This window comes from Syzygium oleosum, unplaced genomic scaffold (assembly GCF_021117445.2).
Source record: "Syzygium oleosum isolate NSW1041296 unplaced genomic scaffold, Sole_v2.1 Sole_v2.02, whole genome shotgun sequence".
Taxonomy (NCBI): Eukaryota; Viridiplantae; Streptophyta; class Magnoliopsida; order Myrtales; family Myrtaceae; genus Syzygium; species Syzygium oleosum.
Window position 1 is genome coordinate 5,545,684 of NW_026607486.1, and position 13,111 is coordinate 5,558,794.

Below are 13,111 nucleotides of genomic sequence, written 5' to 3' on the forward strand. Positions count from 1 at the left end.
ATTCTCTCATCGTGCAGTGATCTCGTGAGAGAACTCCTTAGAGCGGCCATTGCATAACAGGGTAACAGCATGTTGACAAGCTGAGGGACCACCGAACGAGTGAAAGTTGGATAAAACCAATGGGAATTATCTGTCAATTGCCAAAACAAAAAAGTCCAATTTTTTTACTGAACTATGCTGTAGTTTATAGCAATGCATCCTCGAAAAGTCCGACGACGCTGCCAATGGTTCCCTAATACTCGTAGAAGAAAATCCTTCTTCATCTATTTTCTAATAGTACTTAGGAATTCGATCTTAAAACTATAAAGTTTTGGTAACTAAGGGGTTCGATCAAGCTAGTTAGGCGATTAGAGCTTTGCCTGCAAAGATACACGAGATTTCTCGTCCAATAGTTTGTCTAAAGTCATGTTCTCAACGCGGATGACCTACCTTTAACCACGTTAGAGGTGAGCTTGGTCCATGGTAGAATATCACTCCATTGCAATACGAAACAAAAAGGATGAAAAAAGCAGAACTTTAAAAAAAAGTGACAAAAGGGTGTCCTTGCCGACAAAGCTTGGGAGATTGTCTCGTTCTACGTGTCCTGCATGAGCATAGCAGGCGGCATGACGAATATATAGGGCTCAAACGGCTTTGATTGAACTGTAAGACGGAGATATGGAAGAGATGAGTAAGAGGGAAAGAATTTGTGTGACAGGTGCAGGAGGTTATGTGGCTTCATGGGTTGTGAAGTTTCTTCTTTCCAAGGGTTACAAGGTCCATGGCACTGTTAGAGACCCCTGTACGTGCATCTTCATCTCAATTTGCCATCCTTATTTTTGTCAATTGTCGTATGTACTCGTATGTCACTCTGTCCTCAAGGCTAAGTACTAGGTATGTATTATGGTGGTTCTCTCGATGACCTCTATCGGTATTGACAGTCATATATCTTTCCACTATGATCCATTTCAGCTGATCAAAAGAATGCTCATTTGAAAGAATTGGAGAATGCTCAAGAAAGTCTGCATCTTTTCGCGACCGACTTGTTGAACTATGAAGGTCTTTGTGCTGCCATTACTGGGTGCACGGGCGTTTTGCACGTGGCCAGTCCCGTGCCAGTTGGAAAAGTACAAAATCCAGAGGCAAGTTCAGCAAAGATGCTCTGGATTGATGATATTATGAATCTGGAGATATTTGCACCAATTCTCTTTGATGTTTTCTGCGGAGTATGGTATGAAGGTTCGTGTTCTCACTCCGAGTCAAATTTTGTATAGGTAGAACTGATGGAGCCAGCTATAACGGGCACGAGAAATGTGCTAAATGCTTGTTTGAAGGCGAATGTGAAGAAAGTTGTTGTTGTGTCGTCAATCGGAGCTGTCATGGTGAATCCGAATTGGCCAAAGGATCAGGTCATGGATGAAAGATGCTGGACCGACACAGAACGCTGCAAGAGTATTGAGGTAAAGGGTCTATCCTAGATTAATATCCTTTCGTTTTGTATACTAGTCTTTGCATTGTTTTATACCTGTAGCATTACTCTTAGAGGGATTAGCGGATTATCTGGTTCTTCAGTTTACTTGATGACCTGACATGTCCTATGAATTTCAGCACTGGTATTGTATTGCCAAGACTATAGCGGAATCTGAAGCTTTGGATTTTGCAAAGAGGACCAAGCTCAATATCTTAACTGTTTGCCCCTCGCTTGTCATTGGACCTATGCTGCAGTCCACCTGGAATTCCAGCAGCTTATATCTCCTCAATTTCTTGAAAGGTTTCCATCAGTACTGCATTTCTGAATCCGCAAATACGCATTTGATGTATCCTGAGAGTGATTTTTTTCCCAATCTTGGCAGTTAATTTGCTCCGAAATGTCTTGTTCTTGTCTCTCATCTATAACCATGAGCCTCACCTCATACTTCTGTGTTGCCAAAATAGAGAGTTCTGAACCAGCAGATAACGGAGTTCGTGCTTTTGTGGACGTGCGCGATTTGGCTGAAGCCATCTTGCTGGCATACAAGAAGCCTAAGGCAGAGGGAAGATATATATGTTCATCTTATGAAATTCACACTCAAGATCTGGTGCAAATGTTGAAGAGATTCTATCCAGATTACAGCTATCCTAAAAGGTAAATGAATACCTAACTGTACATATCAATAATCTGGGGTCCGTTAAATATTCTTTTGGTATATGATTGATGCCTCTATGAACACATGGAGATTTTATGCGTGCCTATCATGGCACTTAAATCATGAGTTAACTTAGACGTTTTTCCTACTTTTGTGCACTCTAAATTGAAATTATTCCGTGAATTTCTGGGTGATGAAGTTTCAAAGAGGCGGAGTCGCATTTGAAGCTCAGCTCGGAGAAGTTGCAGAATCTGGGGTGGAAGTATAGGTCATTTGAAGAGACGATCGTTGACACCGTCAAGAATTATGAAGAAAAAGGTGCCCTCTGCAAAAACATTCCTGCTTCCATCCAATTGGGCCCCAAATAAGGTACATTGGGAACTTGTCAATTATAGCAACCTTCACGTTTCCTACTGATCAGCTGAATTATTTCTCAGAGCTTCGTGGGTGCTTCATGAATACGGAACACCTTCAGTCACCAGGCCCGATAGACGTCGAGCTGAGGGTCGCGGGTTACTTCCTCCTATAGAATAAAGGATCTTCGAGTGAAGTAGTTCATGTGCATCTGGACAAGTTTGGAAGCAGGCTCCCATTAGTTTCTGTAATCGGCTGATGAATTGCTTGTCGATTTAACTTGAATATATAAAAAGTGTTGTTGCTGCTGCCTTCTTGAACGAACTGAACAATCAATCAGAGAACTAGATAAATTGAGTAGATGGTTTGAGTGAGGAGTTAATTGCACATGATCACGGAGCATTACCGAGGACACCAAAAAGCCAAGGACAGGACACGGTGAGGACTTGTTGCTACTGGCCAGTCAGATTACTCAAGATTGGCTCGGCCCTTCGAACGGAACACTTCCAGTCCAGTGGATGAAGCCACTTCTGATGCCACAATCTGCATCATGCCCGTCAAGAAAGGAGATGCTTTCTCGATTATTCTGGTACGATTTTGATGACGTGATTGATAACACAAACATGGGACAAACAGAGATATCGGCAAATGAAATACACAAGATCAATCAAATAACTAGAACCTGTGAAACCCATGTAGCAGCCTGCTCATGCATCAATCTCAAACGCTGGGTTTGGATGCGATGTTGTGGTCAATCTTATCCCCCAATAAAGTGCTTCAGTAACTAACTTATGCAACTGTAGTATAGCGTGTCAAATTAAGTCCTCAAATTCACAAAGAAAACCAGACAACTTGAGACTTCAGCGTGAAATGACGAAGCAAGATTGACCATTTAACACACCATGTTTTTAGTATTATAGACGCTTGTACTTTTGGAGCAAAGTTTGGCAAAAACAAAAGAAAAGGTGGTCAGAGAGTAATGCAATCTCTGAATCACCGGTCTTTTTAAGTGCATCCACTATGCAAAGGCTGTCGTGTAGTCAATTGAGTGGGGCTTATCATAATGGACTGCATCATAAAAACATGTGGATGCATTTAAAATGGATGATGTGGGGGTCACCCAACTCCTTCATTATCACACCAACATCAGATTAGATTAGGCACCAATTCTCAACACAGTTCAGTCATGGATGTGATGCACATAAGATTCAGTTTCACGTAAGTACATCTCCTACGTATCTTCTTCTGATGCTCGTAAAAATGCAGCTTGAGCACATATTTATTTTATTTTATGTTGTTAAATTAGTTACCTTTATTAGCCCAAATCTGGGAAAGTCCCATACAAACCCAGAATTAGCAACTCAGCTGAAACATTACAGAACTAACAAATCAAGTAACCAGTAAAAGAAAAGAGCTTTGCTAGCATAACAGTTTTTGGACTACTGTTATTCTAATAGCCCACAAATTCTTGAAGGAGTGGACCCAACAACATTTTTTAAATATTTGTTATTTATTTATTTGTATCTCAAAACTGTTATTCTCGTAGTAGATTTAGGACGGTTATATAAGCATTTCTCATTAAAAAATAACAACATTTACAAAGCTTTAATAGCCCAAGCTGCAAAAGGGGCTTTGACAGATGGATCCAAACTCCAGCTTTTGCCTCGAATCAACATGGACATCTTCACACTGACAGCAAAGATAGTGCTATACAACACCCTATTAAATTGGGGAGCATCATTATCATGGATAATTGCATTCCTCGCTCTCTCTCTCCAAGTGAAGCACATAACCTCGTTCACGCCCGATTTCAACAACTTCTCAGCGAAGGAATTGCCTTTCAGATACATCACTGCCCAGTCCAACCCCGTATTCCAAACTACAATAACACGATGAACACCAACAAGACAAAGAAAATGATTCCAGACTATCTTCGTAAAGGAACGATCAAAGGACAAAGGAGATCTTGATTCAGGAGCCAAGCCGAAAGAAACACAAGTGCCATTCACCAACTTCCACTTTTAACCCTATTAAGAGTTTCCCGTCTACATGAGATAGTCCACTAGACTATAAAGCCAAAATTGGTAAATTTGTAAAACCACAGCAAATTATACCAAGGAACCTTCTGCTTTTTCATCATAACTGGATTCCAGCAATCAGTGGAAGAGAAATCACCACAAGAAGTCCCGTAAACACCACACAATCCTCAGCTTCAGAGCAAGGTATATTAACATTGTATAAACCAATCAGAATATCAACAAACGTATCAAATCAAGCAAGTGGCCAATGCCACTCATTCCCCCTTAGAACTGAACAAACTCTTGCATGAATGCCCAAACCAGTCATATATGACCCTATGAGGGAAGACAATAGATACTACAGAGGGTGCAGGTGTCATACTACAAGGAATTGCTATTACCAATCACATATTTAATGTGCCGTTGTAAGAAAGGTTTTGCATCGAGTAATTTCCTCCAAGCATACGTGCTTTCTCCTTGAGATAGAATTATCCAAAAGGAAACATTTTGAAACTGATAACATCTACCCAAAGCAACCCAGATTGCATTAGTAACCTCATAGAGCACCCCAAGAAACTTATGCTTCCCCCTGCATTTTTAGGCTGATCATTCCACAGGAAACCCCTGCATGTCTGCTCAATCAATTACATAACTTCTTAAGGAGGACAAAAGTTTCGCAACAGTAACTTGTGATGCTGTACATGGCAGATTTGATGAGCTCAAGTCGACCATCATAAAACAACAGTCCCAAGTCGTCATCCGAGAAAGCACACGTCGTCACGCATTTATTTCGATGATTAAGGGATTGATTTTTGTCCATGGGGTAGTACCATACATGCATTATTTCAGAGGCTCGACCGACTTTTGCACGCAGCCCTGCCCCACCAGCCTCCGTGCACGTCCAAATCCACCACCGACCTCAGCTCTTCCATCTCCCGCTTTTTCCATAGCCGGCTTTCTCCTTTTAGTTATGACATGATTCCTTCTCTCTCATTCGCTCTTTTACCATCTCCCACTCACCATAATTCTCATACCCTTTTCTTTCCTTCGCCTCTCTGTATAAACATGTTGATGTTTCTCATCAACCCTTGACGAATATAAGACGCTCTTTTTATTTTTTGTTCTCCAAGATTCAACGAGCTTAGTTCTTCTCAACTTGCAAATTCGCATTTTTCCCAGAATCTTTTTCGTTTGGGACCTTTTCGTTTCTTTTCTTTTTCCCTTGCTCTGTTTCGCAGTATATACCGTTCGTTCGATTGCTCATGGCGTATCAGCCGGTTCCGAGTGGTGTTCAGCTCGAGTTTGTGTACTCTCCCTTCGGAGATACCACCTACACGAAGGTGTTCATCGGGGGTTTAGCTTGGGAGACGCGGAGCGGGACGTTGCGCAGGCATTTCGAGCAGTTTGGTGAGATTTTGGAGGCTGTTGTGATCACTGATAAGAACAGTGGGCGATCCAAAGGCTACGGCTTTGTGAGTGATTCATTTCTCTTGCTTTCGTGATATGTCGATCTGTTTATTTTGGTATCTGATTGAATAAGCCTTCACATGAAGTAAATGAATCTTAGTACGGCCTGTCTATCATTTGAAGGCGCACTCAGTTCATTGCTTTGAAAAGGGGGATAAGTTTGGTGCTTGGATTCCTTGGAATTAGTATTTCCTCGGGAAGTTTCGAAAGGAAGTCCGGTAACGACTGTCTCAGCGGATTTTTTTTTTTTGTTTTGCTCATGGACTGTCTCTGTGGATTGCTGCACGTTAATGGGTGCCATGAGAACGCCCATCGCGCTAGTTTCCATTCTGTGAACTGCGGACCTGAATCTTTATGGCCACGGACATGCTTTTTTTCTTGCCTTTGTTTTGAATTCATCTGAATAGGGGAATGACTAGGTTTCTGTTCGTTTTCCCTCTGGAGGGTGTAGGTGACTTTCCGAGATCCTGACAGTGCCAGGAGAGCATGTGCTGATCCGACTCCGGTTATCGATGGCAGGCGGACAAACTGCAATTTGGCATCTCTAGGACGGCCTCAACTGCCTCTCTTTTATGGTATTTGTCTTTCCCACGGCTTGTCATTCTGAAGCTCTGAATTAGCATGCAAGTACATTGACTCGGGGTTCTCCGGCTTTTTGAAATCTTGATCCATAGTCTCTTCGTTCCATTGGAAGAGAGCTGGTTGCTATTCTTTTAGTTGCAGACTTCTGCTTGAGAGATAATTGAGATTTCTGCCAACACGCTTGTTCTCCCTTTATGTGATTTAGGTTCTAGAAGTGAGTAATTCCATTACAAGCAAACTTCTTCTAGGCATTCTTAATGCTACAAAGTTCTTGTTGGTTTTATTTATTTATTTGTTTTTTTTTTTGGGGGGGAGGGGTCTTCACAATTTGATGACGGCTACAGAAAGTCGGATAAATCGCTTTCTTTCTGTATTTAACTAATGGGTTGCCTTTTCTGTTAGTATATGAATCCTTATTAATCATACTGTGTCTATTTCTAGGACATTTGAGACCAGCGACGGTGTATGGTGGAGGTGTGCATGCAACCAGAGGAACTGATCTTGGAAGTTTTGGCTACCACCAACCCGTTTCCTACAGCTTCCAACAAGGACATGTATACCCTTGTCATGGGTGAGTTCTCCATGCCACATGCTGTTTTTCTGGGGCTTCACTTGGAGGCTTCCTTCATCTGGGTCAGGATGTTGAAATCTGGGGAAGTTAGTGTTTGCATGTGACCTTATTTGATTGCATCACATTCTCCTCCTATTGGAATTGTGACAATGATATGTTGGTGCATGTCTGATTTTCTGAATGACAACACATATTTTTTCTCTTTCTATGTCGGGATCGTTAGTTTACACTGAAACAAAGACTAGCTTATATACCGCGCGCTTATCTACTGAAGCAGAGATGCTAGGCTTGTTTTTCGGTCAGCAAAAAAGTATTGGAATGCCTTTTATTTACAAAAACGAAAATAGTCTTTATAGTGCATCATCAAACTTAAAAGGAAAATTATTGTAATATTATAGTGTCTTTAGTTTGTTATGGAAAAGCTTCTATTGGTTATTAGATGGGGCATGTATTTTTTGCAGCTACAACGTTTTATCAGTTTCTTGTTTGTTCATGCAATTCTTGCATTTACCGATCACAGAATGCAGCCTTACGTAGGAGCTTTAAATGCTTTGGGAATTGCTCTTGGTTCCTTAGATACAGGGTTGTTTATCCAAACTGCATCATTGTGACGCAGTGTGATTGGTAATTGCAGGAATGCAAAAACTGGTAGTTGCTGAGGATATATGATCTGGCTCAATGTTTGTTGAAGAGGCAAGAAGCCTGATCTGTGCTTTGTGATAAGAGAAAAACCTTAACATTTCGATAGTCTTATGGAATTTCTCCGTTTCATAACTTCGTCAAATAACTTCATCTGCTACTTTTATCGTTAGTTCCTCTTATGCCTGTCTTAACTTGAAGATGTACTTTAGAGTTGGCAGAATTGTAACTTGGTGATATCTTATGTCTATATGTTTTATACAGTTCTTTCTATTCGTACATCATTCACAATGAAAAGTTGACTTGAGCCTCTTTGAGATTGCCTTTTTTTCGATGTAATGGAACGGAGGAATCACATGGATTGCTCTCACTTTCCCATCTCAAGGAAAGATTGTTGAAGAGTGTTAATTTTGATTTGACCAAGTCAAATTGTGGCATCGGAATGAAAACATTTGTTTGTTGTGTTTTTGGAACATAAATTCCTCTTTTGTGATCGTTTCATTTGGTTGATTTTGACTTTTGGCTGAAGTTTTGAGGTCATTGGTAAGGGGAATGTGACTTTTTGGTTCATGATTCTGTTCATTTAGTTTTGTGAGCATAGGGATCTTCATTCTAGATATCCTGTCTGTAACAAGGATGCTTTAATAATCATTGAACTACTTAATTCTGGTGGCGTGTATGCAGATATACAACATATGGGCCTGAATACATCATGCAACCGGTAAGGGACTTCCCATTATCAGAAATCCAGATTCAAATTTGTTTTGCTATAGGGTTTGGAAGAATTCTGTTGTATGGTTGTATCTTCTTCCTGTTGCCGAGCTCATGTGGTCCTGTTTCAATGTTTTTTCTATATATGCTCTTAGGGTGTTTACAACCCTTACATGGGTCAGCAGTACCTTCAGATATATGGAGATCCTAGGCCAGTTAATGCAACTGTTAACCCTTATGCACATTGTGGTCCAGTAGTTCCTGGTGGTCATGGTTATATAACAATTCAGAGCTATGCTATACCGGGCCATCAGATTGTGCAGTACGCTGGACCCAGTGTATATGCAGTACCAACTTCACCCGCGCCGGCAATTATACAAGCATCATACCCAGCGGGTAAGGATTCTGTCAGAAAATTGTTCTTTGTCAGTCGTCAAGTTGGAATCGTCTTGACATTAAATTCTATAACAGGTAATTGTAAAATGATGTTCTTATGGACACTAAGTGGTTTTTTGGGCGAAAAAAGAAGACAGCAGTAATTTTTTTTTGGTCAATAAAACAACAGTAATTGGCTATAATGTCATGTTAGGTCTGTGATGAAATACAGAAGGTTGAAGAAACGGTAGAAGTAATAGATTTTCCATGACAAGAGGTGTCAATGAAGTGGGGTTCAAAGAATGCTGCTCTCAGAGCTGAATTCCTGTTGCTAGAGAAAGCACTATGAGTATGGAAAAGATAGCACATGCATAGTCCTAAAAACCAACTGTAATTGTTTTGCCAGGTATTCCTGCACCTATTCATGCACGGCCACCATTTTTAGTGCCCACTCCTACTCCGCAAGGCAGTGGTCTTGAGAATCAGACAGTTGGCTGAGGGATCGGCAAAGGTGAGCAATCTTTTCAAGTCAAGGAATATGATACTTTAGGAGTTCTATGCCCACATGCTTGTATTTTCCTAAAGGATTTGCAGGTGTCTTCTGGTTCAGACGAGACAGGAAGCAGCAGAACCAGAACTTACAGTGGTGAATTCGATTTAGCCTTGCATATTATCAATGTCGCATTCTAGAGGTACAGTTCATGACATGCTTATATGTGCATTTGAATCAAGTTATGTTTCATCTTCCTGTTCACGCATTGATGAAGCATTGAATAAGCATCTTGCAAGTTCTCAACTTCAAAATAGTTTGTTCTCTTCCTTTTGGAGGATCCAAATATCAGAACTTCTCACCTCAGTCTAAACTTTTCACCTGAATCTTGTAGTCCCTCCCTCCCAATGTATGGTTTGTTAGTCATTATTTCAATCCTTACCTGAAATAAAAAATCGATTAAAACTTAGAGCTTGGTCGGAATTATTTATAGACGGTCACTCGGTGGATGAAACCATAACCCATTTTTACGTTTGAAGTTTTTTGGTCATTCAACATGGTGGCCCATGTACTGAAACTGATATTAACACGAGGAAAGGCGAGTCATGCTTGCATTACCTGACTTATCAATGGCTGATCTTTTCTAGCTCACTCATTCTTTAGCATTGCTATAATTCGAGCTTGCAAAACTTGGTTTCATGGTTTTCTGGCTTTCTGATGCACCGCTCAGGTCAAAGTCAAGTCATCGTCATTAGAAATCCAATGTCGAAGTAGTTTGAGCTCCTTATGGAGGAGCACGGAAGACAGCACATCGCTCTTCCTTCACGGTACCTTACTCTTCACGACTGCTCGTGCTCACCGGTATCATAGCGGGTGCGCATGGGATCCATGGATGCTGGAAGTGGTTTTCTTGCAGCCGATGGACGTATAAATCTGTACAAGTGTCATGCATTGTTGTACTTTCGGTAAGTTCGATTCTTTGCACCACGCATCGATAGAGGTAGGAATTTCATGGAAGCTGAAAGCATTGCTCTAAGAAGCCCGACAAGAGCTTCAGGTGTTTCGAAGCTAAAAATGATTATCTGGCCTTGATTTGCTACAGTCTTCTTGCCACAAATTATCTTCAGCTCTGCCTGTATTCGTTTATGTTCTCTATGATTATCCATGTCAATGTGCATATCAGTACAATAGAGCGTGAGGGTGAGATTGTAAAGCAATGGAAGATACTCGGTCACTCGTGCGAGCATGGGGATGAGGAAGGAAATGAGTCGTTACGGAAGCGGATTATCGGTCGCGCATTCTCGTGCAATTCGTCTAACAAGAGTCGCGGGTACAAGCGATTTCAGGCTTGTATTCCATTCCGTCCGAGGATGATGAGATAGAAGGTTCGATTTTGAAAGAAAAACCACCTTTTGAGATTTCTAGCTAATAATCGACACCATACAAATACACGGTATGTAAATATTTTTACAAGAACGTAATTGATGTCACTATACGTGCAACGATTTGATTCCCATGACTAACGCACCCTATACACATTATTTACTCATTGACATCCAGATGATATCCATATAACATATCATCTGATGAAGGAAAATATCCACGCATGCTTTAAGCCCGCTCTATCCTACAACGGCGATTTTATCACCGGGCAATTTTCAATATTTGCCAATAGGCATGCGGCTCTGTTGGTAAAGGGATTTGGGGATGAGAACATTAGTATCATAAGTGTGCGATTCAACTCCTAGGTAGAGAAAAAGTTAAAAGGGTTAGAGATAAAACGGATCATATAATAATTACTAATATTTACATAGAAATACAAATCATTTCTTGAATAGAATAACAATTATAATATAAAAATTATCTAAAAAGCCTTAAACCTATTGTGTATTTGATAATTCAGTCCTAAATATTTTAATTTTACTAATTAAATTTTAATCCTTTTTATATAACAGGTTTTATGATTTTTTTGGATTATTTTTTTTCAAATTTTTTTTTTTTGCTAAATCGATCGCAGCATAAGCATCTTTTCCTGTTCGAGAGAATCTACAAAGTTTATGTGGCACGTCAAGAGATTTGTTTCTACCGAGCCCTAAAATTCATCTGCACAGCCCAATATTTTTGGGGCCCACCGAAACAAAAATTCAACAGGGGGGGCCCCCACACGGTGGGCGTTCTCTCGAATCCTCGGCCGATGACCCAAACCTCCGAACTACTTCCAGGATTTCTCCTGAAATTTTAGCCTTAAAACTCAAAGGAACGAGCGACATTAAAAGTTTTAAAATTTATCATGAAAATGAAATTATGCATTAAAATTTTCGGCAAGCGCAATTAAAATTTAAAAAATTATTATAAAAGTGAAATTGAGTTTCAAAATTATCAAGTCTCAAAACTTGTCATAAACGTGCAATCAAATCTTAAAATTTTCGAAATGGAAATACCTGATCGGATCAATTTGACAAGTTTTAGAATTTAATCGTAATATTTTGAAATTTTTAAGACTCAATTGCACTTTCACGATAAGTTTTAAGACTTTTAATCTACTTATCCTAAACTCAAATTAATTAGGTGATCCGATGGATTAATTAGCCCCCCCCCCCCCCCAAAAGAAGGGAGGTGGACTGACCACCTGATTTTTGCAACTGTGCCGATTTTGGAAGAGAGGGAGAGAGGGGGCTCCTCAGCAAAAAGCGCTTTCTGATGAGGATAATCAACGGCCCTTCATAAATAAATGAATGAATGAATGAATAAATGGAAAGGGGGAAAAAAGCTTTAGGAAAAGCAACGAAAAGCAACGGACCCAAAAAAGAAAAAAAAACAACAAACGAAAGAGGGAAGGAAAACGCGAGAATTACGACACTGCCACCGCCTCGAGTGGGGCCCACCGTCTCGTCCTCCGTATGCCCTCCTCCCCTCCCCCCGCTCCCCTCTGCATCTCGACAGTTACCTCGTTTCTTTCGTTCTTCTTCGATGTGTTTTTCCTGCAGCTGCTGCTGCTGCTCCTCCTCGGCACGAGTCGTCCTTACTTTGTGACTCGAGCGTTAGAAAGAGGAGAAAAAAATAAAATAATAATAATTATTTTCCTTTTTCTTTTTTTTGGGGGTGGGGGGAGGAAAGCAAAATCAGGCCCTGCCTTTTTTTTTTTTCCGATAAAGACCGCGAGCGGGGAGGGAGGGGCAAGAAAAGGGGAAAAAACCCGGAAATTTTCTTTTTTCCAATTAATTTTTTTTAAAAAAAATCGAAAAGAATAATAATGTGCCTAAATATCTCGAATTCTCGCATTTCTTTAAACGAAAAAGCATTGGCGACCCCCGTCTTGCTTTCCCACCTCCCACTCTCTAACCCTAGGGATTTTGGCTTCCCCTCCGGCTCCCGCTCCCTGCCCCTTTTGTTGTTTTTTTTTGTGTTTTTTTGGCCCCCCAACTTATTGGTAAGTTTCTCGCGGTTTTTTTGGTGTTTTTTCCCGATTATTTTCCTTTTGACCGTGTAATTTCCGGCATTTTTGGGCCTTAATTTCCGTAAAAATTAATTATTTTCCGGGAATTTTGTTTTCTTTTCCCCCGTTTTTTGTCGATTTTTTCGCCGGAATTTCTCGCACGATCTACTGCTCAATGTCGGAAAATCGCTCGGGTTTGGCCTTTCCCGGTGGAGTCGGGAAACACGCCGGGTAATTTCTGGGGATAATTCGCAGTAAATTGTGACTTTTTTGCTGCGGATTTTCGCGAGGGATTTCTGGCTCGAAATCTAGGAATTCTGAGGTTTTAGGGCTTAGATAATTCCCAAATTTTGATCTTTGCCG

At 40.6% G+C, this 13,111-nt stretch overlaps 2 protein-coding genes across 3 annotated transcripts; both read left to right on the forward strand.

The window, feature by feature from the left end:
• Positions 1 to 116: 116 nt before the first annotated feature.
• On the forward strand, positions 117 to 2,775 carry LOC115662699 (cinnamoyl-CoA reductase 1-like). The gene is made up of 7 exons (XM_056308643.1): positions 117 to 781; positions 952 to 1,125; positions 1,258 to 1,439; positions 1,588 to 1,750; positions 1,915 to 2,104; positions 2,305 to 2,474; positions 2,543 to 2,775. The coding sequence occupies exons 1-6, from the start codon at positions 658 to 660 to the stop codon at positions 2,471 to 2,473; spliced, it is 1,002 nt and encodes a 333-aa protein (XP_056164618.1). The 5' UTR covers positions 117 to 657; the 3' UTR covers position 2,474; positions 2,543 to 2,775.
• Positions 2,776 to 5,474: 2,699 nt separating this feature from the next.
• On the forward strand, positions 5,475 to 10,489 carry LOC115662716 (uncharacterized). 2 transcript variants are annotated; one of them, XM_030584831.2, is made up of 8 exons: positions 5,475 to 5,949; positions 6,396 to 6,519; positions 6,968 to 7,097; positions 8,421 to 8,457; positions 8,603 to 8,843; positions 9,229 to 9,333; positions 9,408 to 9,514; positions 10,043 to 10,489. In XM_030584831.2, the coding sequence occupies exons 1-6, from the start codon at positions 5,740 to 5,742 to the stop codon at positions 9,318 to 9,320; spliced, it is 834 nt and encodes a 277-aa protein (XP_030440691.1). In that variant the 5' UTR covers positions 5,475 to 5,739; the 3' UTR covers positions 9,321 to 9,333; positions 9,408 to 9,514; positions 10,043 to 10,489. The 2 variants fall into 2 exon arrangements, with proteins under 2 accessions (XP_030440691.1, XP_030440686.1); XM_030584826.2 differs by having other exon boundaries at positions 9,417 to 9,514.
• The last annotated feature ends 2,622 nt before the right edge of the window (positions 10,490 to 13,111 follow it).

Coding starts and splice junctions, on each gene's coding strand:
- LOC115662699 (XM_056308643.1), top strand. CDS start 658: ATGGAAGAGATGAGTAAGAGGGAAAGAATTTGTGTGACAGGTGCAGGA. Junction 1,126..1,257: donor AGTACAAAATCCAGAGGCAA/GTTCAGCAAAGA, acceptor TTGTATAGGTAG/AACTGATGGAGCCAGCTATA. Junction 2,105..2,304: donor GATTACAGCTATCCTAAAAG/GTAAATGAATAC, acceptor TGGGTGATGAAG/TTTCAAAGAGGCGGAGTCGC.
- LOC115662716 (XM_030584831.2), top strand. CDS start 5,740: ATGGCGTATCAGCCGGTTCCGAGTGGTGTTCAGCTCGAGTTTGTGTAC. Junction 5,950..6,395: donor GATCCAAAGGCTACGGCTTT/GTGAGTGATTCA, acceptor TGGAGGGTGTAG/GTGACTTTCCGAGATCCTGA. Junction 8,844..9,228: donor ACAAGCATCATACCCAGCGG/GTAAGGATTCTG, acceptor TTGTTTTGCCAG/GTATTCCTGCACCTATTCAT.